At 37.3% G+C, this 21560-nt stretch overlaps 1 protein-coding gene across 1 annotated transcript in view; it reads left to right on the top strand.

Moving 5' to 3' along the window:
- Nucleotides 1-21560, top strand: part of LOC117290662 — a 46987-nt gene that overhangs the window by 22501 nt on the left and 2926 nt on the right. Inside the window, exons 13-31 of the mRNA XM_033772184.1 lie at nucleotides 232-335; nucleotides 1299-1389; nucleotides 2530-2721; nucleotides 4053-4132; nucleotides 5880-5990; nucleotides 6860-6923; nucleotides 7782-7858; nucleotides 8594-8690; nucleotides 9714-9776; nucleotides 10255-10335; nucleotides 11397-11492; nucleotides 12737-12916; nucleotides 13325-13525; nucleotides 14485-14637; nucleotides 15004-15069; nucleotides 16227-16267; nucleotides 17428-17587; nucleotides 18272-18350; nucleotides 20939-21131. Of these exons, the coding sequence (XP_033628075.1) occupies nucleotides 232-335; nucleotides 1299-1389; nucleotides 2530-2721; nucleotides 4053-4132; nucleotides 5880-5990; nucleotides 6860-6923; nucleotides 7782-7858; nucleotides 8594-8690; nucleotides 9714-9776; nucleotides 10255-10335; nucleotides 11397-11492; nucleotides 12737-12916; nucleotides 13325-13525; nucleotides 14485-14637; nucleotides 15004-15069; nucleotides 16227-16267; nucleotides 17428-17587; nucleotides 18272-18350; nucleotides 20939-21131 (2129 nt within the window). The remainder of the gene's footprint in view (nucleotides 1-231; nucleotides 336-1298; nucleotides 1390-2529; nucleotides 2722-4052; nucleotides 4133-5879; nucleotides 5991-6859; nucleotides 6924-7781; nucleotides 7859-8593; nucleotides 8691-9713; nucleotides 9777-10254; nucleotides 10336-11396; nucleotides 11493-12736; nucleotides 12917-13324; nucleotides 13526-14484; nucleotides 14638-15003; nucleotides 15070-16226; nucleotides 16268-17427; nucleotides 17588-18271; nucleotides 18351-20938; nucleotides 21132-21560) is intronic.

Below are 21560 nucleotides of genomic sequence, written 5' to 3'. Positions count from 1 at the left end.
GGGTGTTTTTTCTTGTTTTATTATCTCGCAACTTCGACGACCGATTGAGCTCAAATTTTCACAGGATTGTTATTTTATGCATATGTTGAGAAACACCAAGTGAGAAGACTAGTCTTTGACAACTACCAATCGTGTCCAGTGTCTTCAAGCAAGGAAAACCAGGTCAAGTAATGTAATAAAATAAGAGTGTTTTATTTCTTTCTGATTTAAATTTGTTGTTTCTCCGAACAGAGTTCCAGTTCCAAGTGGTGTATCAACATGAAGCACATGGCCCAGAGGCTGGTATTCTCCGACATGTTTTCAAGATTTGTGATGGTTCTCATTGTAACTTATTGGTAAGATATCTACTCGGATCAGCTCTATTTACTGTCTGTTCTGTAACCTTTCTAGCCCAGTAAACATTGTGTATCTTTTCACCAAAGTTTTAACCCTGCGTAGTTCTTTAAAAAAACAACTAAGCTTTTGAGAAACCAGTTGGTGCGCTGATAAAGTCCCCAGCTGTGACACTTGTGTCCTTCAGCAAGAAACTTAACCATTGCTCCGTTCTTTCGGACGGGACGTAAAGCCGTTGGTCCGTTGTGTTGTGTAACACATGTAAAAGAACCCAGCACCGTAGCACCTTGTAAACCCTTATAAGGTGCTACATAATTTGGTCTCAGAATTCATAACTTTCAATAACCTCTCTTTCTGTATAAATGTATGTACTAACCGCCTGGGGTACCTTGTTCGTAGATACGTGCGCTATATAAGACTTATATATTATGAAAGTGCTTCACTTGAATTGCTATTTATTGATCGAAATGGTTAATTAATAAAAACGTCATCGCAGCCAGAGGCCGAATTAAGATTTAAATTTTTTTTTGAAGAAGAGCAATTGCTAGATTTAAAGGCAGTGGACACTATTGGTAATTACTCAAAATAATTATTATCATAAAACCTTTCTTGATTACGAGTAATGGGGTGAGGCTGATAGTATAAAACATTGTGATAAACGGCTCCCTCTGAAGTGACATAGTTTTCGAGAAAGAAGTAATTTTTCACGAATTTGATTTCGAGACCTCACGTTTAGAATTTGAGGTCTCAAAATCAAGCATTTGAAAGCACACAACTTCGTGTGAGCAGGTTTTTTTTTTCTTCATTATCATCTCGCAAACTCGACGACCGATTGAGCTCAAATTTTCACAGGTTTGTTATTGGTAAGTTTGGTAAGTGAGAAAACTAGTGTTTGACAAATATCAATAGTGTCCAGTGTCTTTAATGTTATGTTGTGTTCTTGCCACTCCTGTTTTCTTCTACAGCATTCTATTCTGTCTGGAATGGCGAGGAATTTCACATACCGCCAGGCTTATCATCGGGATTGGAAAATCAATCATCATTGGAATCTTTGTGGTGCGTTTTCATTTATTATTGTTATTTTTTTTTAAACTAAAGTCTTGCACGCACCCAAAGAAGATTTATCTTGTTGCTTGTTTAGTTTTGGTGATTTGTTATCTTGTAATGCCACATTATTCAGCTTCGTGCTGCCAGTTGGTTTTTTAATAAAAATGAATGAATGAATGAATATAGAATTTGAGGCATTGCATGGTGGTATCAATTATTTGGTTTGCGGTAACACCATGTGTGTATCTACTTGCCAGGAAGATTTTGTTCTTAGAGAACTGTCTTTGTTTATTCTACTACAGGGGAGTAGTTCTGGAGACTTCTCAGTTCTAAAAAGAACTGTCCTGCTTTTTAACTATTACCCGGGTGGAAGGTGTAGCAAATTGGCTGGGACTGCTACTTTAGCTTATAGGATCGTAATTAACTACATGTACACTACCACGGAGTCAGTTTTTTAATAGTAATTATTTAGCTTTTTTGACCCTAGCAGAGTCTATCTCAAAGGCTAAATGATACACATCACACATAAATAGGTAAACTTTGCAACAGAAGCATTAGTGGAAAGAGATGAGAACCAGAAAGCATTCAACAATTTTAATACAGAAATGTTTTCCATCCTAATTTTATAGACATATATTTGAAGAAACACAATCACAAACTTGCAAAACATAATTTGCGTGGGCCCATTTTGGAATTTCTGGTCGCTCGTATTATATGCAAAAGACTTGCACTGTCTTGAGACCTTGATCACGATGTGGTCATCTTTATTTTACTCCATTCCAACTCATTGTAACCAAGCTAAGGCTAGATGAAATAATAGTCTGGTGCCATGCGCAATGAATGTTAGCATTCATTACTGTTATTGTAAACGGGGAACATGACCAAGACGGTGACAGCGTGATAAAGGTCTATTGTGAGTATTATGCCGTGTCCGAAACGACGACTTCGGCTACAGCTACGTCTAGATCAGCGCGTCTACCAGTGTTGAAGAATAGGCAGACGCGCGCGATCTAGCCGTAGCTGTAGCCTAAGTCGCCGTATCGGACACGGCCTTAACACTAATCGTGATGAATGAGCAACATATTAATTGATGTATTCCCTCTATAAATAATACAAATAATAATTGATTGAACTTGTATTGAACTAAAGGTGGAAGCATGCCTACGTGTGTTCAGTGACTGGCGTATACTGAAGGAAGCCATTGAGGTGTTCGACATTATCCTGATCGTGATCGCGTTGATTGCCAATATTCTCTGGTATGCGTCCGACTCCTACCAGCAGCTGTTTGATGTGATTGGAGGCTTAGTGGTGACGCTTAGAATAGGGTTGAACTCTGCACAGGTAAGACAAAATAACTGAGGGTTACATTTTCTAAGTTGCTTTGATTTTAACTGTATTATGGTTACATGCACTTGGTGTCAATAAGGCTTTCAGTTTCGTCGTTTTGCTGATTTTTACTGGTGTGTACATATTCTTGAAATGTTGTCTATTTTTACTTTGATGCGCCAATGAACAGGCTGTTCCTGGAGAGAGTGCATTATAAATTCAACATTTGTTTTAGAAAACATCGTTACAACGTGTAGCTCAACTGTCTGATGTTCATTCCAAAGAGCACCAAGATTTCAAACCAACAAAATGTAATTCTTGATTTGGACATCTGTGGTCAATACGTGTGTGATAGAAACGTTAAATTATTAATAGTAAAAGGGACTGATTATTATTTTATGTTTTGTTAATTTTTAAATCCATACCTGAAACATTAACGACAAAACATGACATAATATTTTGGCTAATGGTGTTGATATGTTTTGTCAAGCCATGGCAGCCCTGACAGTGGTCAGTACTAACAATCAGAAGAAATGTCTGCTGTAGTTATTTGCGGTGGGCAAATAGTTATTTGCTTTGGGCAAATATTTATAACGAAACACTTGTTAGTACTAGTTGCACAACATAATGGTCTAGCCAATGGTTTGAGTACACATGGAGCAGTCAGTGATTAACAGTACTTCGAGTGAATGTAGTTATTACTATTTGCACAAAGTAATGGTCTTGCCAATGGTTTGTGTACATGTTGAGCAGTCAGTGCTTAACAGTAGTGTGTTCAATGTAATCGAGCACTTATATGAACACTGATCTGTCAACTGTAATATCCTGTGTATTCTCTGTTGACTTTACGTGATTCATAAATATCACAGACAGTTGAAACAGTGGGATGGAATTTGTTACTGTTGGGCCTACATAAACCTGAGTTTTTTGGTAAATTTTGTGTTTGATGTCACACTACACATACTCCCTGCCAGATGGCTTAAGACACTGGACGCTAGTGGTAATTGTCAAAGACCAGTCTTCTCACTTGCTGTATCTCAACATACGCATAAAATAACACACCTGTGAAAGTTTCAGCTTGATTGGTCGTTGAAGTTGCGATGTAATAATGAAAGAAAAAACAACATTGCCACAAAAAACTGTGTGCTTTTGGATACTTGATTGTGAGACCTCAAAATCTCATTCTGAGGTCTTGAAATCAAATGATTATTTTAAGTGCTGTGATTTAGTTTACTAAGTCAAGTGCTTTAAGTGTCGTTTATTATTATTATTAGTAGGTCAAACCTTGTAAAAAGGTAAAAGGAAACTTCCCCAAACTATGTTAGAATCATGTTACTTTCTTTCAGACCAAAAAGGCAGTCCTGCTATTTCTCACCAAGATCTTTCCTGTCATGTTTGATCTGATCATCCTTGTGTCTGCAATCATGTGAGTACAACCCAGTGAGATAGTTGTAGGAGTTTGACAAAACGTTTTTGGAAAACTTCTAAGTAGGATTTGAAAGTTTGCATGGTGGAAGTATAACTACATTTATTGGTTTATTTCATAAAAACATTACAAAGGAATGAACAGTATGACAAACGATATGGTTGAATTGCACTAGAACATGTACAGAATAAAAATTTCCTCAAAAATAACTAAAAGGTTAAACAGTTAAAGCCATTGGACCCTTTCGGTACAGAAAAAAAAAAAAAAAAGTTCACAGATTTACAAATAACTTACAGGGTTTACAGAAGGTAGGGGTGAAATACTTCTCTTGAAATATTATTTCATGAAATGCTTTACTTTTTGAGAAAACAGTAAAACAATATCAATACTCGTTAACGAGAATTACGGATTTATTTTAAACACATGTCATGACACGGCGAAACGCGCGGATACAAGGGTGGGTTTTCCCGTTATTTTCTCCCGACTCCGATGACCGATTAAGCCCAAATTTTCACATGTTTGTTATTTGATATAGAAGTTGTGATACACGAAGTGTGGGCCTTGGACAATACTGTTTACCGAAAGGGTCCAATGGCTTTAAAACACACATTTAGTGATGCGCAAGTATAACAAACAATCAAAACAATCAACAATCAACCAGCACTTAACCAAAAGAATGAGACTGAACAAAAATAGACGTAATCAAAGGGACAAAATGTGGATAGAAAGCCAGCATTAAAATCTATCCAGTTAAACTTAAAAGAATTAAAAACCAAAAGCACACCAACAACTAAGAGAGGTTTGCGATAACACCGTGTGAATACCTCTTTTGAGAAGTGTTGGTTCTGAAATGAACCGGTGGTTAACGACTGAATGTTTTGATTAGTATACTCTTCTCCTGAAGACGATCAGAGCATGCGGATCAAAACGTTGAGTCAATAGCCGGCGTTTCTTTTCAGAACCACCACTACCCAAAGGAGATTTTCACATGGTGTTATTGCAAACATCTCCTGGAAGAAAACTTCTATTTCACCCTTTTGTCGAACATGAGCAAAATTGGGACCTCGCTTGTCAGGACAATAAGTTGAACTGAAGGAAGGTTCACACTTGGAGGCCATTACACACCTGTGTGTGTGTGTTTCATGTTAAATAGTATGTGAAAGCTGTGATTTCATATTCACTTCTTTATGGAGACTGAGAACAAATCAGAAAAGGAAAACACAAAAGATCTCCAATGGGGAATTCTACAGAATAATAATAATATTTATTCGGGCAAACACAATTACAAGCACATGTACACACATTAAAAATATTTAAGGCAACAAAGTAAAACAACAGTGGGGTGCCCAGGAGAGCATAAAAGTAAAAAAAATAACTATCGCAAAAGGCGTACATGTATGTCTCCTAGACATATGAGGTGCTCCACAAGGCATTTTGATAAAGAATTGTTATTTGCCCAATGACTAGGGCACTGATGTAAAGCGCATTGAGATGGTTAATGTGAAATGCACTATTATAAGAATATATTATTATTATACAAAGTCTATGGGAGTTTTTTAACTTTAGGGACAAAGGAAAAAAAAAAAATTTCTCCGCCGGGAATCAAACAATAGAACGTGTGGGTCTATACTTTTGGCTTATTCTTTCAAACCAATATTGTCTGTGTTGAATGCAGCTCTATGTGTTGGGTCAATTTATCTGTGATAAGACTATAATTAAAAAAGTGTTTTTCCCCTCGTCTTCACAGGTTCCTGTACGCGATCATTGGCTTTGAGATTTTTTATGATCAGGAGCCAAATGAAAGCTACAGCTCTGGTCATTATGAATACCAATGCAAACTTGGCTTTAAAAATGTCTGGTGAGTATATTAGATGTATTAAGGGTTTGAGTGGTTTTTTTTTAACGAACCAAAACACAAATGCCACAGGTTTACATTAAACTTAGATGATTTAACAGTTTAAAGAAAAAAAATAAGGGAATAAAAGGGTAGCGACGAGTTCTTACACGGCCGTTTAAAGCCAGCAGGGTCGATTTGCCGTTTGAAAAAGGCCCGAGCTGAAGGCGAAGGCCTTTAGCACATGGCAATGACCCTGCAAGGTTTTAAACGGACGTTTAAGAACGAGTCACTACTCTTTTATTCCAATTCATAAATGCCCTTGTGTTAAAAAATACAATTACAGACATTTTGACAGTTGAAAATTCGAGGTTTGAAAACAAAAATTCAAAAACTTCGTGACGAGTCTGTTGCGCGTGGGTTGTGTGTACGTGCACGCGCTTAGAAATAGATTACGCGCATGTGCTTAGAAGTAGATTACGCGCGTGCGCTTAGAAGTAGATTATGCGCTGTTACTAAAAGCTATGAATTGCGTTCCGCGTGATAATCTTGCACGCCTGACACTCGGAAGCCAGCCGTTTATAAACACTGGTCATTATCAACCGTTTAAACACCCCCACGTGACGCGCTCTCGACCAATATGAGTAGAGAAACTAATTGGGGTATTTATGAATAGTAGATAGCAAATTAAAAAAAATTCTCTGTGAGACAAAAACTATTTTTGCATATACAGTGGATTTACGCGACTCTCTTGAAAACATTGATCAAAATATTATACCTTATCAAGTACGTTTTTATGGTCATTAAATTTTTGATTAACTACCAACGAAAACCCCGCCTTTAAGCCCCAACCCCCCCTACAAAATAAAAGATTTGTCTTGTTGTATTGACAGGTGTTCGCTGCTGATGGTCTTCCAAATTATTACCACTAGTAATTGGCATGAGATTATGAACTCGGTAAGTAAAACTACTGTTGGTTGAATATAGAAATATTTTGAACTAGTGCATTTATTGCAGTTCTCTACGTTCAAGAAATGTATCATTCTACATTATAATCAATAGTTAATGGACTATGCATGTTTTCGAGATTGTATAGGTTGTAATGTAAGTCAATTTTGAAAGATGGTGTTTTAAATATATGGCAAGGGATATTGGAATTGAAGGCCTTCGGGCTACACTTTTTTGGTAAACTTTTTAAGTTGCAGGCATATGTCCCTGGCTTGTTTTGTTTATGTTTAATAATAATAATAACAAATGAAAGTTTGAGTGCAATGGTGAGAATATTATCATGGGCTGAAATATGGAATGCTCTGTTACTTGGTCTTACATTCCCCCCCCCCACCAAATGACATCATTAATGACATGATTATCATCTATAATCATAATTTGAAGACCCAGTTTTGATTAATAAGCTCACAGAACTAATTATGTCAAGCAAATTTAGTCTTAAGCCCAATTCTTAATTCCTGCGAATACAGATGCGAATTTGACATCACAGCTTACAATGCATCACAATACTTTTGCAGGAGTTTGAGCACAGCTCAACACTTGCAGACTTTTTTAATGTAAATTAATTTTGTGATGTCAAATGGGAGACTTTTGGGACGCTTGGTGGCAGCAGACTTACCAGGTAAATTCCATTGTTCTCTGTCAGAACTACGTAAACAATGGAAATTTACCTGGTAAGTCTGCTGCCACCTAGCGTCCCAAAGTCTCCCATTGGCTTTGCATTCGCATTCAAAAGAAGCATAAACTAAACCAGGTTTGACACTGTATTGCTAACTGCAGATTTGTTTGTGTTTTATCTTTTTATAGGCTATGGTTTCTACCTCGGATTGGGCCTGCCTGTATTTCATACTTGGGTTCATATTCATCAATCTGATTGTTATGAAGTAAGTTTGTATAAAAACAAGGGACCCCTGTCAAATAAACAAGGTACCCCTGTCAAACAAGGGACCCTCTGCATACTTTACAGATACACTGAAACTCTTTGTAGTGCTGTTAACAGTCAACTGTATTTTGAAAGCCAATCTCTGTGTCCAAAGGGGAGATTGTGAGGTTTGTCTGTTCTGTTTCAACTATAAAAAGTTGCATGTCGGAAGCTAGTAAAATGCCATTGAAATCTTCGGGTCTGGGAGAAAATGCGTTAAAAAAATCTGCTTCATTTGAGGCATTGTTTGTTGTTCAGTTACTAAGGTATTTATTTTACCTGGAATGGTAGGATTTGAAACTTTATATCTCTTTTGAGTAGTGTTGATATTGAAAATAACTGGTGGTTTGCGACTTAATGATTCAATGCACTGATCGTCTCCATTGTCCTGAAGACGAACCTTGAGTCGAACCACCGGTTCTTTTTAGAACCAACACTACTAATTGGGTCTCAAAATTCATCTCTGCAATAACCTATCTTTCTGAGAGTTTGTATATACTCAGCGCCTTGAGTACCTTGTTTGGTAGATACGTGCGCTATATAAGACTTCGTTATTATTATTATTATTATTATTATTACTCAAAAAAGAGATTCGCATAATGTTACCGTAAACCTCTCTCAGCTACCTGGAATGGGTTATATTTTAAGATGATTTGATTGACTACTCTTTTGGTTCTGCGTTTATTATCTACTACAGCCTGTTTGTTGCTATTGCTATTGAGGCCTTCAATAAGCTGGGAACTGAGAAGGAGCTTGCAGAAGAACAGGATCCAGATCAAGAACCAAAGAAAGAGGTAAGGAACCAACAACAACTCATGAACTGAAATATGATATAGTAAGGTTTGCAGTTATACACCATTTAATGATAGTATCTAATGGGAGACTTTCTGGGACGATAGAGGGCAGCAGACTTACCGGGTAAATCCATTGTTCTCAGAATTATGCGCATGTTCAGAACTACGTAAACAATGGAAATTTACCCGGTATGTCTGCTGCCACCTAGTGTTGGAAAGTCTCCTATTGAGTTGGGGATGGTTCTGAACAGAACCGTAGGTTTTAACTTCGTGTTTTGATCAATATGCTCTGGTTGTCTTTACACGGTGTTACCACAGACCTTACTACAGAGCTTATGCACATGACGTCATTTCAGTAGGGCGCCCTCACCTAGAGGTCAAAAGGAGGTTGTTCATTGGCCAATCCTGTGCACCGCGCGTACAAATCTGTGCATTTTGATTGTTTTGTCATCGTTGTACCTCTAAGATGGCGGCTGGATGATTAATGCAGAAGGTCTATATCGTATTTCCACCTTTCAAAGTTTCAAATCCTACAAGTGAAAAAACACTCAACAATTATATATCTTGAAAGACAAGCTCTGGATGATTCAAATTGAAATTGAGTTGTTTTCTGAATCTGAATTATATAGTCGGCAAAGCATCCTAGTGCAGGCATCACACACATTTTTTTGTCAAGAAGACAATGGAGAAATGTCAGTTTAAGACGTGGGAGGAAAACCTCTTTAGGTAAAACCCATGCAGTTAAGTAGGAACTGAAAACCCAATCCACATGCAAGGCTCTGGTCCGAATACCAAACCAGGGTCCACAGAGATGAAAAGCAGGGACAGAAACCACTGAGCCAACCTGACTACAATGGTGGTTGTGTCTGGTTTTAATTGGAGGACAAAAATCAAGATGGCCACACAATGATGAAGGTCTCTATAAAGAAAAATGGAATCAAGATTTGAGAAAGATGCAAGTCTATCTACTGCTTTCTTATTGCTTTGTGTTTGTTTATGATAAATGTAAATTTTATTTTCTAGGAGGATCCAAACTTTAAGGAATCTGCCAAAGCCTTTCTCAACAACATCTTTGAAAGCACAAGGGTGAGTGATTTTGAACATATATCATGGGTTGAAATATCTTGGGTTAGACAATTGAAGATTGAAGATTGTTTTATCATGTCAAGAGATTATTGCAAATGTAGGACTCATTTAAACAACTCTTAGTAGCTGTTTAATTATGTGTAGTAAGCAGCACCATGAAGGTGAATCCTTATCAGCTCAAACACAATTTATTTATTTATACAAAAAGGGTCGTTCTGTGTCAAATCACCAAATGGGTTAAACCCTACCCTCTTCAAATTTGCTCAAATTTGGTTTATGGGGTAGGGTAATCATGGCTCAACAAGCTCAAATTTCAGCTAATAATAAACGTTTTTTACGCTACAGTTTAAAACTGCCTTGGGGGGGGGGGGGGGCTGATTTGACACGGAATGACCCAAATATGAAGAGACATTTCTACACAATTGAAAAGCTACATTTTTATTGTAATAACATAATTATTGTTCACTAAATATTTAAGGTGGAGCAGGGTAAAGACAGGACTGAACGCAGTGCTAGACCTCCTGGAGGTAGTCCACGCATGAGGAGACCAAGTAGGGTGGTAAGTTTCTCAAACGAGGGAGGTTATAAGCTACAGGTTTTTTTTCTAAACTCGTTTGTGGATGCATGCCATTTTGTCACAATAATGTTGGATACACACTTATTACTACATGTCAACAGGGGTGGATTTCACAAAGAGTTAAGACTATTCTTGTCTGGACTAAGAGCGAGTTACTCGTCCTACCTTTAGGAGTAGCCGTACGTTTTTAATATCTCCTAGGACTAGTCCTAAGTTAAGATTAGTCCTAACTCTTTGTGAAATCGACCCCAGGGAACTCTAGTCTTGTCCTCAAAGAGACGAGATAACAAGAATATAATGCGAACATCAATGCAAAAGTAAACATGCTGGACTCGGGATTAGCTTGGGAGTTTTTTTAAAGGGTTTTTAAGGGTTCAACCTCAAGTAACCTCAAGGTAGCACTTGTTTCATTCTATTGTTCTCATTTAGGAGTTTGCCGTGTACATTTACAGTGTTATGCACAGGATTATATTTATTGATTTCATTTGAAAACCATGTACCTAGTTTTATACCATCTTGAAAAACGATAAGTGAATTGATTCGTCAGGAGTGACTAAGTGTTGAGTACCTTGTTGGTAGATACATGCGCTAAATAAGACTTTGGTATTATTAATATTTGATGGATTAAAGACACTGGACACTATTGGTAATTGTCAAAGAGCAGTCTTCCCACTTGGTGTATCCCAACATATGCATAAAATAACAAACCTGTGAAAATTTGAGCTCAATCAGTTTTCGGAGTTAATAATGAAAGAAAAAACACCCTTGTCGCACCATGGTCACTAGAAGTTGTGTGCTTTCATATGCTTACTTTCGAGACCTCAAATTCTAAATCTGAGGTCTCGAAATCAAATTCGTGGAAAATTACTTCTTTCTTGAAAACTACGTCACTTCAGAGGGAGCTGTTTCTCGCAATGTTTCATACTATCAACCTCTTCCCATTACTCCTAATCAAGAAAGGTTTTATGATAATAATTATTTTGAGTAATTACAAATAGTGTCCACTGCCTTTAAATGCTACTGATGTTTCTTTGTGACCTCAGAGTGTGGTTGGTGGATTCGGCCCTCTACCATCTCAAGCCCACAGTCAAACAAGTCTCCGCACTCCGGAACCACAAGAGGATGAAGAGAATGATGAGGCAAGACTCCACTCCACCCTTCTCCCTTCACCAAATCTTTCTTGATAATTCACCACCCCTCCCCAAGCTTTGCTGAGATTTTATGACTAAAGCTTGTTTCATATTTCCTGCGGATGCGAGACGAATTTTGATGTCACATGGCTGTTTGCGCAGCAAAAAGACATTAAGTCTAAGTCTAAGTTATTGGCTTTTTGGGCTATCCTTGGATAATTTTCTGCAGTATTTCTATCTTGTTTTTTTGTCTTTTCTCCTGTTGTTATGTACATGTTTGTATTTTGAGTATGTTCTTGCTGTATTTTTATCCGAATAAATTAAATCAATCAATCAATCTACTACCCAGGGCATGCAGTCATTTAAATGTAGAGTAAATAAATACCTTAAGTAACGTCCTGTTTTACGGCAGTTATGATTGCAGGTGATGCTAGTTGTTGTGTCTCGCATCACTTCCTAGTGAGTGAGGCATAGTCCAAAGACCATTATCTCCATTCTTTTCTTTTTGTTTTTTTTATCGTGGAATGATATGTTGAAATAAGCACTTAGCTATCCCTATGGGATATTATGCTTGTTTTTTCAGGGGGCACTCCTTAAAAAAAATATTCCTGGCGAATTTGTAGCGTTGAAGTTCGTATCGCATTCAAATTTGTAGCAAGAGTGAATCGGGCTTAATCCTCCTACTATCAGTGTAGACAACCAACCCATACCTCACTTTGCTACAACAGTGGCACTTTGACTCCTGAGGCACACACATGCTGGTGTAGAGAGTAGAGCCATTGCCCTAAGTGCTTCACTGAGAGTGGTAAACTGGAGAAGCCATCAGCAGTGCTCAATTGCAATGGAATTTGGCGCCACTGTTGGAAAGATTTATGGTTCTCAACCTCTGGTCAGTTTTTGCAGTGGCAATTAGTGGAACTGATTGGTCACACATACAATGAAAGGAACGTGTAGCATGAGTTGCTTCATCGTGTGTGTCTGGTATAATAGGGGATTTTGGGGAAGTTTGCAGAGATGCCATGATTCGGCAGAAAGTTCTCGGAAATCAAATCGTTCTTTCCATGTTCTGATGAACAAATTTTTCCTATGATATTGAATGTCATTCTAAATATCTTCCTGATTGTTGCAAAATGTCCCTGATTGCTAGATGCAAAGGTTGGCAGCTCTGCATCTTGGAGTATACATGTACACCTGTCACCTGTATGGTAAGGTAAATGATGAATAACTGGTTATATATTTGTAACCTTGCCTAGGAGGACTATTCGGGACTGACTCCTCAAGAACGAAAACGGAAGCAACTTAAGAAGAAGATGATGAATAAGAAGAAGAAGAAACCGCCCAAGACCAAGATTGTTGTGGTGACGGCTTACAGAGGCACCAAGGACCAGGAGTTAGATCTTAACGTCGGTGATGAAGTCACTGTTCTGAAGAAGGTAAGGCTCTTTTTGTTTTTGGATGTGTATTGAACGGGAAAATTGTATAGACTAATGATTATTGATTATGCCTTGTGCAATTGATGATTTGGCTTGATGCTTTCAATCACAAGAATAGCCTTCATTTACACTGAACCAAAAATTGCTGTTATGCTATTAAGCAGTGATGATAGACCTTCGTAATTCTTTCAAGCATAGCAAATTAAGATCACAAATGCTTTCAGCCAAGTCTAGGGTATTCATTTTTAGTGAAACTAAAAAAATTAAAACTTATTCAGACGCAGAAAAAATCTTGATCCTTCATTTGTATTTATCATGTACAGTGCATCAAGATTCTGTTATGATTGTTGCAGTTTTTAAATAAACCATTCTGATTAGTGCGTTTTCTACTCTTGTTTTGCATTGCAGCAAGATGATTGGTGGGAAGGTCAGATCAAAGACAACGTTGGTTGGTTCCCAGCATCCCATGTCGAGGAAGTCAAACGCAGTGCAGCTGTACACTTTCAGGAGCCGGGGGCAGACGGTCCTATGCCGGATAGTCCAAAGCCAGCGTGGAATACAGGCACCTTGGGGAGTCTTGATGGAGGTCTCGACGCAACGTTGCCGAATGTAAGCATTGCTTTCAGAGGAAGAAGCTACAAATAAATTGTAAACTTGCGAGTTCAACCTTGTGTAAATCTCTTTTGTGTGCGTGTTGGCTCTGAAAAGAGCAGATGTGGTTTATCCGGAAGACAAGCAGAGTATACTGTTTGAACGTCGAGACCACACTGGCTCTTCTCAGAGCGAACACTACCACAAAAGAGATTTACTCATGCTTGCATCCGCTAGTTTACTTCTTATTTATTGTTTCTACCGATTTATCCTCACCAGACAAAACTTCAAACAATACTCATTCCGTTCATCTAGGGTCTACCTGAATTCATTAAAAAAAAAAAAAAGATTTTAAAAAGGAAATAGAATAGCTGTTGCAAACTCCTTACCAACCAAGCGGACCAGCGGTATTAATGCAAAAAATCAGTTAGTGGCCTAACGTCTTGACCCTAGCAGAGTCTTAAAATAAAAGAAATTGGTGTTGGTGTGATCCCTTGCTACTTGGCAGTTAATGGATACAAAGCTTATTACTGACGTCACCGAACAAAGATTTTGACAAATATGGAGACTGCCGCCATAGGGCTAGATAGCTCACGTTAATCCGGAGGTGGTTTGTCTAAATCCAGCTTTGGTAAATTTGTCTTTGTTCAACCGCAAATCATTTAAGAAATTTTCCCTTGTGGTTTGTAATTTAGTAACAAAATTGTTAATAAGTAATATTTTTATGCTAAGCAGCCTCAGGACTTTAGGTACTGGTGATGAAACATTTCTTTATGAACTTGAATTTTTTATTCATTTTACCCAATTATAAAAATTGTTCTAAATAATTGGTAATACATTTGTTTTATAGTATCAAACATAAGCAACAATTATAAGTCAATATTTTATAGACAGGATCTGCATATCGTTTTGTTGTTGACAACTGCACAGTCAAACTTGTCCTCAAGAAACGTATTTATTTCTATTGGGATCTGTAGGCACCATTGAACAACAGTATGAAGCCCGTTGGTCTTGGGCAGCTGGCATCAGTTGTGACTGCTGCCAAACACAAGCCACGGCTGAAGGTCCGCAATACGGGAAGCTGGCGGAAGGAGATCCTGGGTGATATCACCGTCATGAACCCAGAAGAGGTAAGAGATACATGTATTAATTTTGTTTAAATGTTTTGTATTAATTGTTGTCTTTGTTACCGTTTTATAGTCCTTTGAGTTTTTTTTTTGTAAAATAAAACCGAATTGAATTGAATTTAATTTAATTGGATTGGATTGATTGCCATCACCACCATCTTCAAGAACTGATTGCAGTGAATGTTCACCATTTTAAGGGATGACTTTTATCTGATTGAAGACTTTCATTATATTTTTCAATGGCGTTTTTTTAAAACCACGGCTTCGGTTTGGGCTCCAGCTTAGATAAAAACCCTAAAATGAATCGTATGCAATGATCTCTTCACTAAAAGGTTCGTGTCTGATTTGTTTTTATTTGGTTTCCTGTAGCTGAAAGAACTCAACAAGATTCTGAAAGGACAGTCTGGAAGAGGATCTCTGACCAACTCCCTGACGGTAAGAACACCTTGTACTAGGGGCCCACTCATACTTCACGCACAGATATCCATCTTGAATTTAACAGCCCTTACAAACAAACTTTTCTTTTTTGTGGGTCAAAAGTAAATGCAGGGCACTGGAGAGCTGTTGATATTAACAAAAATTGTTAAAGGAACATTACAGAATTGGTAAGAAACAAAATCGTGAAGGTCACAGATTTACATCCAACTTACACGGTCTAACGATGGTGATAGAAAACATCCCTTGAATATTTCTGTCCAAAAATGTTGTATTTGATGAGAAATAAACAATCTAATTTCGCATTTGGAGTTTATCACTCGGTGAGTATTTATTCATTTTTGTTTTTGCATCGATGTCATGCAGAATGTGTAATCGACTTTTCACTGTTTTCTCATAACCCAGATGGCCGATCGTTCTCAAACTTTATACAGGTTTGTCAGGTTATGAATATGGTAGATTACAAAATGTGATAACTCTGCCAGCAACTCTTTAGTTAACAAACCAATTCTGTAATGTTCCTTTAAAGATGACACCCTTTGAAGTAATGTATTTTTAGAGAAAGAGGTAATTTTTCATCAAAACATTTAAATCTGGGAAATGCTTCAGGCATGATGCTTTTCTCCAGATTCAACTGAAACTTTCACAAGGATCGACTTCAAGGTCATCATTCTGATGTTCAAGGCCTTACATCAACAAGTCCCTCATTACATCATGAACATTCTGCAAGTTGGTGCTGAACGGAGACTCCTTCGGTCAAACAGCTCCTGTTCACCATACTTTGTAGTGCCAAGAACAAGTAACATCACTTTTGCTGATAGAGCCTTCTCGGTATATGGACCTAAACTCTGGAATAAACTTCAACATCACATCAGGGACACAACATCACTCAACACATTCAAGGCACTTCTGAAAGCCCACTTGTTTCAGGAGGCCTACCATCAATGACTTGTTATTTCTTCTGTGCCTCAGCGCCTTTGAGCAAACTTTTGATTTAGGCGCCATGCAAATTATTTTTGATTGAATGATTGATTGATTGCATCTTTCTAGACAAGTTTGACAAAAACTAAATGGTGACCCTACAGTTAAATAAGACAAGCTGTTTGTATGACACTTTGTATGACACTTTGTTGTTGTTTTTTATTTTTTTTTAACAGCTTGGTGGATCATTACCATTACGGAAAGCACCTACCCTCATGTAAGTGGACATACTCAGTTTGTGAAAAATGTGGTTTCACTATATTGCTGATCCTTTGCTTAGTTACTTTTGAAAAATTATTTTATTAACATTTTTTATGTTGAAATGAATGAATGAATGCTTTGTTCTTTCTGGCCTCCCCCACCCCATTTCGGAAAGAGTGTGTCAACGAAAAGTTTCCCCAGGATAAACAACAACAAATTAATCAATAAATAAGTTGAGAAGTAAATGTTGTTGTGTTTTTTTAAAGGAAATTTGACAACTTTTTGTTTGTTATCTCACTGTTATGTGATCTCCCACATTTTAAACTGAACTGTCAGATGTAGTTAATTATTTTGATTTGATTTTCTTAAATTTATATTTTCACGGGTCTGGTACTTTTTCTTTGTTTATTTCAGTACAATAGATAACTTGTAAGTACTTGTCTTTTTTTTAAACTATATATTTTCAGTTGACTCGTTTTTTATTAGTTTGTGAATGTTTACATGGCATTAGTACGACACAAATCCATTAAGTGGAGGTGTTATTTTCACAAAGACTAGAAATGAAAAAAAAAAGTAAAGTTTTGTGACAGCATTGGCCAAGTTCACACAAGGACCACTTGTCTGTCGATATTAACTGGTAATCCTGCTCGGAAATATTTAGTGGCTACCAGGCAACACCAGCCACTAGTCAACAAATAGTCCTGCAAAAACTATTATTTCCTGAAAGTAAAGTGTTTGCAATTGTGCTCAACTCAATGATAGTTGTGCATTATGCTAGTTTGTGTGTTATCAAATGCAGTTGCTTACAGGCACTGTACACGTTTGGTAATTAATCAAAATATAAATTAGCACAAAAATGCACTTGGTAACGAGCAACAGAGAGCTGTTGATAGTATACATGTAAAACATTGTGAGAAACGACTCCCTCTGAAGTAACACAGTTTTTGAGAAAGAGGTAATTTCTCACTAAAATATGAGACTTTTGGCCAGACAACAACAAGGGTGTTTTTTCTTTCAGCATTTTCTTGCATCTTGAATGACCAATTGAGTCCAAATTTTCACAGGCTTGTTTTTTTTATGCATATGTTGGGATACACCAGGTGAACATACTGGTCTTCGACAATATTATTAAATGTGTCTAGTGCCTTTAAGTGAAGTTGAATTTATTGATTACAGGGCTGATAACATCATAGAAGAGGAGCCTGATATAGAAGTCCCTCTGCCGAGACCAATCCTTCATACCAAGCCATCAGAGCTTAAAGCATCTAGACCTAAAGCATCTGGACCTAAAGCATCTGAGCGTAAACTCGTCCCACCACGTGTTGTACCTCCCAAGGTGAGATTTGTTATAGACCCATTTGTTTATTTTGTTCTGGTAGTGAAACCAATGACTCTCAGAAAAGCAATTACTGTATGGAAAGGTTTGCGGTAACACCCTGTAATGAGTTGGGGTGGTTCTAAAAAGAACAGTATACCCTGATCGTCTTCTGGAGAGAAAAAAAAAAAGAGAAAGAAAATTTATTGTACTAGAATCACTACATCAAGAACCCAATGGAGAGAAGACAAGGAAGGAAGTTTCAGTTTTTAGATGTGGTTCGGAAACCCTGGACTGTCATTAAAGGGAAGCCCCACACAATCAGGTAGGGACTGAAAACCAAATCAACATGGTGCCCCCGTTGGTATTTGAACCAGGGTCCAAGAGGTGAAAGGCTAGGAAAGAAACCAGCCGTCGATTTCACCAAACTCTTCCTAACTTAGCATTAATCTTAGGACTTGGGACGGGTTCAGATCCGTATCCAAATACGTAGGACGCATTGAATCCATCCTAAGTTAGGACGGGTTACTCGTCCTAACTCGAGTTAGGATTAATCTTAGCATTTTGTGAAATCGGCTGCTGAACCCGTGGTTAAATTTGAGATATAAGCCAAAAGCCATAATATATTTTACTTTGACCGCATAAGTTTAATAAAAAAACTACAAACTGTAGATTTAAAACTTTAAAAAATCTTGAAATTTTCAGATAAGTTTAGAGAGAGCTGACACCTTACCAGAGTTACCAGAGATACAAGAGGAAGAAGATGAAACGTCATCCAATAAAGGTAAGCTTAGGGCAAAGGTCAGCTTCACATGATCAAAAAACTGTTGATTCCAGCAGGCATACATGGACCAGTCCATTGAATAGTCGAATCATTCTGTTGGAACATAAAAACACTGACAAATTTGAATGCCATGATAGGTTACATGCCATTCTGCAGGGCTACAAGATTTCAAGCTTTGTAAGTAAACATGGAGCGCCCACACTGCTTTAAAATGCTCTTCAAGTCGGACGCAGTATAAAAAGTAATGGTTTGTGAGATTGCCAGCACAATTTACTGCAGTTATTACAGCTAGTGTTATGAGTGCAGTAATAGAAGTCACACGGGCTTGGTTGTCAAAGATATGTCTCACAGGTATAACATTCTTCTTGCTTAAATCTGATTTCCGATTTTTGTGCCCCCCAAAAAAAAATTTGTTAGAATTATTATTAAGTTGCCTGAAAAGTGTGTAAAAGCCTTTACCATAATCTGTTCATGTAGGTCATGTGCTCAATCAATTTTCGACACCATGCCTGGTCTTAATAACTTGATAACACTTTGGCACTTGATGTCTTTTATTCTTCGTTTATTTTACTCGCTGCTTTTAAAGAGGACACCACTGAACGAGAGAATATTGGTAAGCTGATTGGGACGACACGCCCAGACTTGGTGTACTAATCAATTATTTAAAACAACCTCTGCATGGTGTGAATCACATATTCCTTCTCTTACCATTCCCTACCTCGACAGCATAGGCTACATGTACTTTCCAGATATCATGTGACTTCTATGCTCTCCAAACACACATTTTTATCTGAAACTTCCTGACGGTGCCTCTTGTTTATAACATTTGCAACCGTTTGTAACGAGAGTAGGCATGTGCAGTGAAACATGCTTACTCTCGTTACACATGGTTGCTCATGTTACACATACGGCCTGTTACTCTATTTTACATGACAACTCTTGTTGCACATTAGTACTCTCGTTACACATGATAACTCGTGTTACACATTGTTACTCTGTTACTTACAATAACCCTTGTTAAACATTGTTACTCTTTTTTCACATGATAACTCTTGTTAAATTGTTATTCTCGTTACACATGATAACTCTTGTTAAACATGGTTACTCATATTACACATGATCTCTCATAATGTTACAAACTTTACACATGTTACCCCTTACAAATGGTTACACATGGTTACTCTTGTTACATGTGATAATTCCTATTACAAATGGTGACATACGTCTCTTATTAAACATGGTTACATCAAGTAACACATTGTGATTCCCAAACACATGGCTACTTTTTGTTACTCTCGTTACACATGGTTACTCAGGTTACACATTGTCACTCTTTAACACATGGTTTCCTGTGTTATGTTGACAACAGGTATCAGAAAATGTATTGCTGTTTTTTTATTAATTTAAAATGAAATTGATTAATATCACTACGAACTGTCAACCGGTATACAAAATTATTCCAAAACCATAATCTAATTGATATGGTTAATGTAACATGAGTAACTGTGGAATTGTCTCCAGGGGGTATAAACTGATACAAGGTCAAGTAATATTTGATAAATACCTTATTGCATGCAGCCATCCCCAAGATATTAAATTTCACAATATTTCTAATCATAAAAAAAAAAATTGCTTTTGGTCTCATCATGAGTGTCTATTGTCATGTGTGCTCGTCATTAGGATTGTGTGATTATGTTTTTTTAAGTGTATTTGAATTGTGTTTTCTTCAATAGATCTGTAGGTAGATTTATAAATTTGTTGTGGACGGTTTGTACAATCAGCATTGAAATGCATTTATTTTATCTTGTTTTGTTTTGTTGACATGTTCTTGCTTAAGGCAGATGAATGTGATGAGTTGGTTTTCTTCAATATTGAAACCTTGGGTAATCTGTTTTAGCAGGAAAGTTAACAGATTTGCTTACCAATAGCATTTCTTTGTGACCCAGACAAGAAACATATTTTTGACATAAAATTCACTGACCGAAACAATATCCGAGAGCTACTCAAAATATGTGACAGTTCATCTTTTCAAAAAAAGCATTCTCCGAATTGCACCGCCTTAATTTTATTTTCGTGTAAAGAAACCTGTGAAATTTAAAATATTTTCAGTGTTCAAATCCACACTGTATTTGTTTTGTGCCGTTGATTTGTTGTGTGTGTATTTACGTCTGTTTTGTTTGGCCTTTCTTTGTGTGGCTTCAAGATTTAGCTGAGTTTTCAGTATTGGAAAGGTAAGTTTTGTGTTCATAGCATTGAAATTTGGAGTGGTGAAATAAATACGCAGCCTGGAAAGGCGGTACCATGTAGGGATGCAGAATTACTGACGATGGAATGATCTCTATCTATGGTCTTTCACCCAGGAGTATAAATGGCTACCTGCAAGGGTAGAGGTTGATACTGTGTATGAATAAGCCTTTGGAGCGCTACGGTTGCCCAGGTTGTATACTCCCCAGGGAGCTGAGAAAGATTAAAGGGATGTTATTGGCTCAATGACCAGGTTACTATTGAAAAGCGCATTGAGACGGTTATTGTGAAATGTGCTATCTAAGAACTTGTTATTGTTATTATTATCTATCTGCTCTCCTTAGTCACCCTGACTGTAGAGAAACCGGACGCTCCGCCGAATGTCAAGAAAAAGAAGACTAAGGAGAAGACCAAGAATGGCGAGATGCCATCCTGGATGTTGAAGTTTGCTCAGGACAATAAACTCAACGTCTTGTCCGATGTCAAATTTGACGAACCCCCAAAGGAAGCATCCCACTCTGGATCAGACGAAGAATCGTAAGTGGATGTAACTAATGGCTTAATGATTTTTTTGTATTCTGGTTTATTTAGTTTTATTAACCTCTGCAAATGGAATAAAGGAGTGCTCCAAATTTTTCTGAGCCATTTAGATACCACTCACTTACTTACTTTGGTTTAATTTAATGTTGAGGTTTAAAGCTTCAGCTTATGTGCCCCCCCCCCCTCTTAACTGCATTGGGTTTGCGTTGGTATGGGCAGTATGATCATCCACATAATCAGAAAATAGCTAAAAACGTTGATATGTTGATTTACTTACCCAGTATTTTTTGTTGGGAAACAAAATATGACTCAAGAATGGGATTTTGTTTAAAAATGATATTTGATAGATGATGTTTGATGTTTTATTTTTGGTATTTGATATTTGCAAATTGATTATTGATATTTGAGTTTTGAAGTTTGATATTT

The sequence above is a fragment of the Asterias rubens genome, chromosome 1 (genome assembly GCF_902459465.1).
Source record: "Asterias rubens chromosome 1, eAstRub1.3, whole genome shotgun sequence".
Classification (NCBI taxonomy): Eukaryota; Metazoa; Echinodermata; class Asteroidea; order Forcipulatida; family Asteriidae; genus Asterias; species Asterias rubens.
The sequence above is the reverse complement of the archived record's forward strand: the minus strand, read 5'-3'. Positions and strand labels throughout refer to the sequence as shown.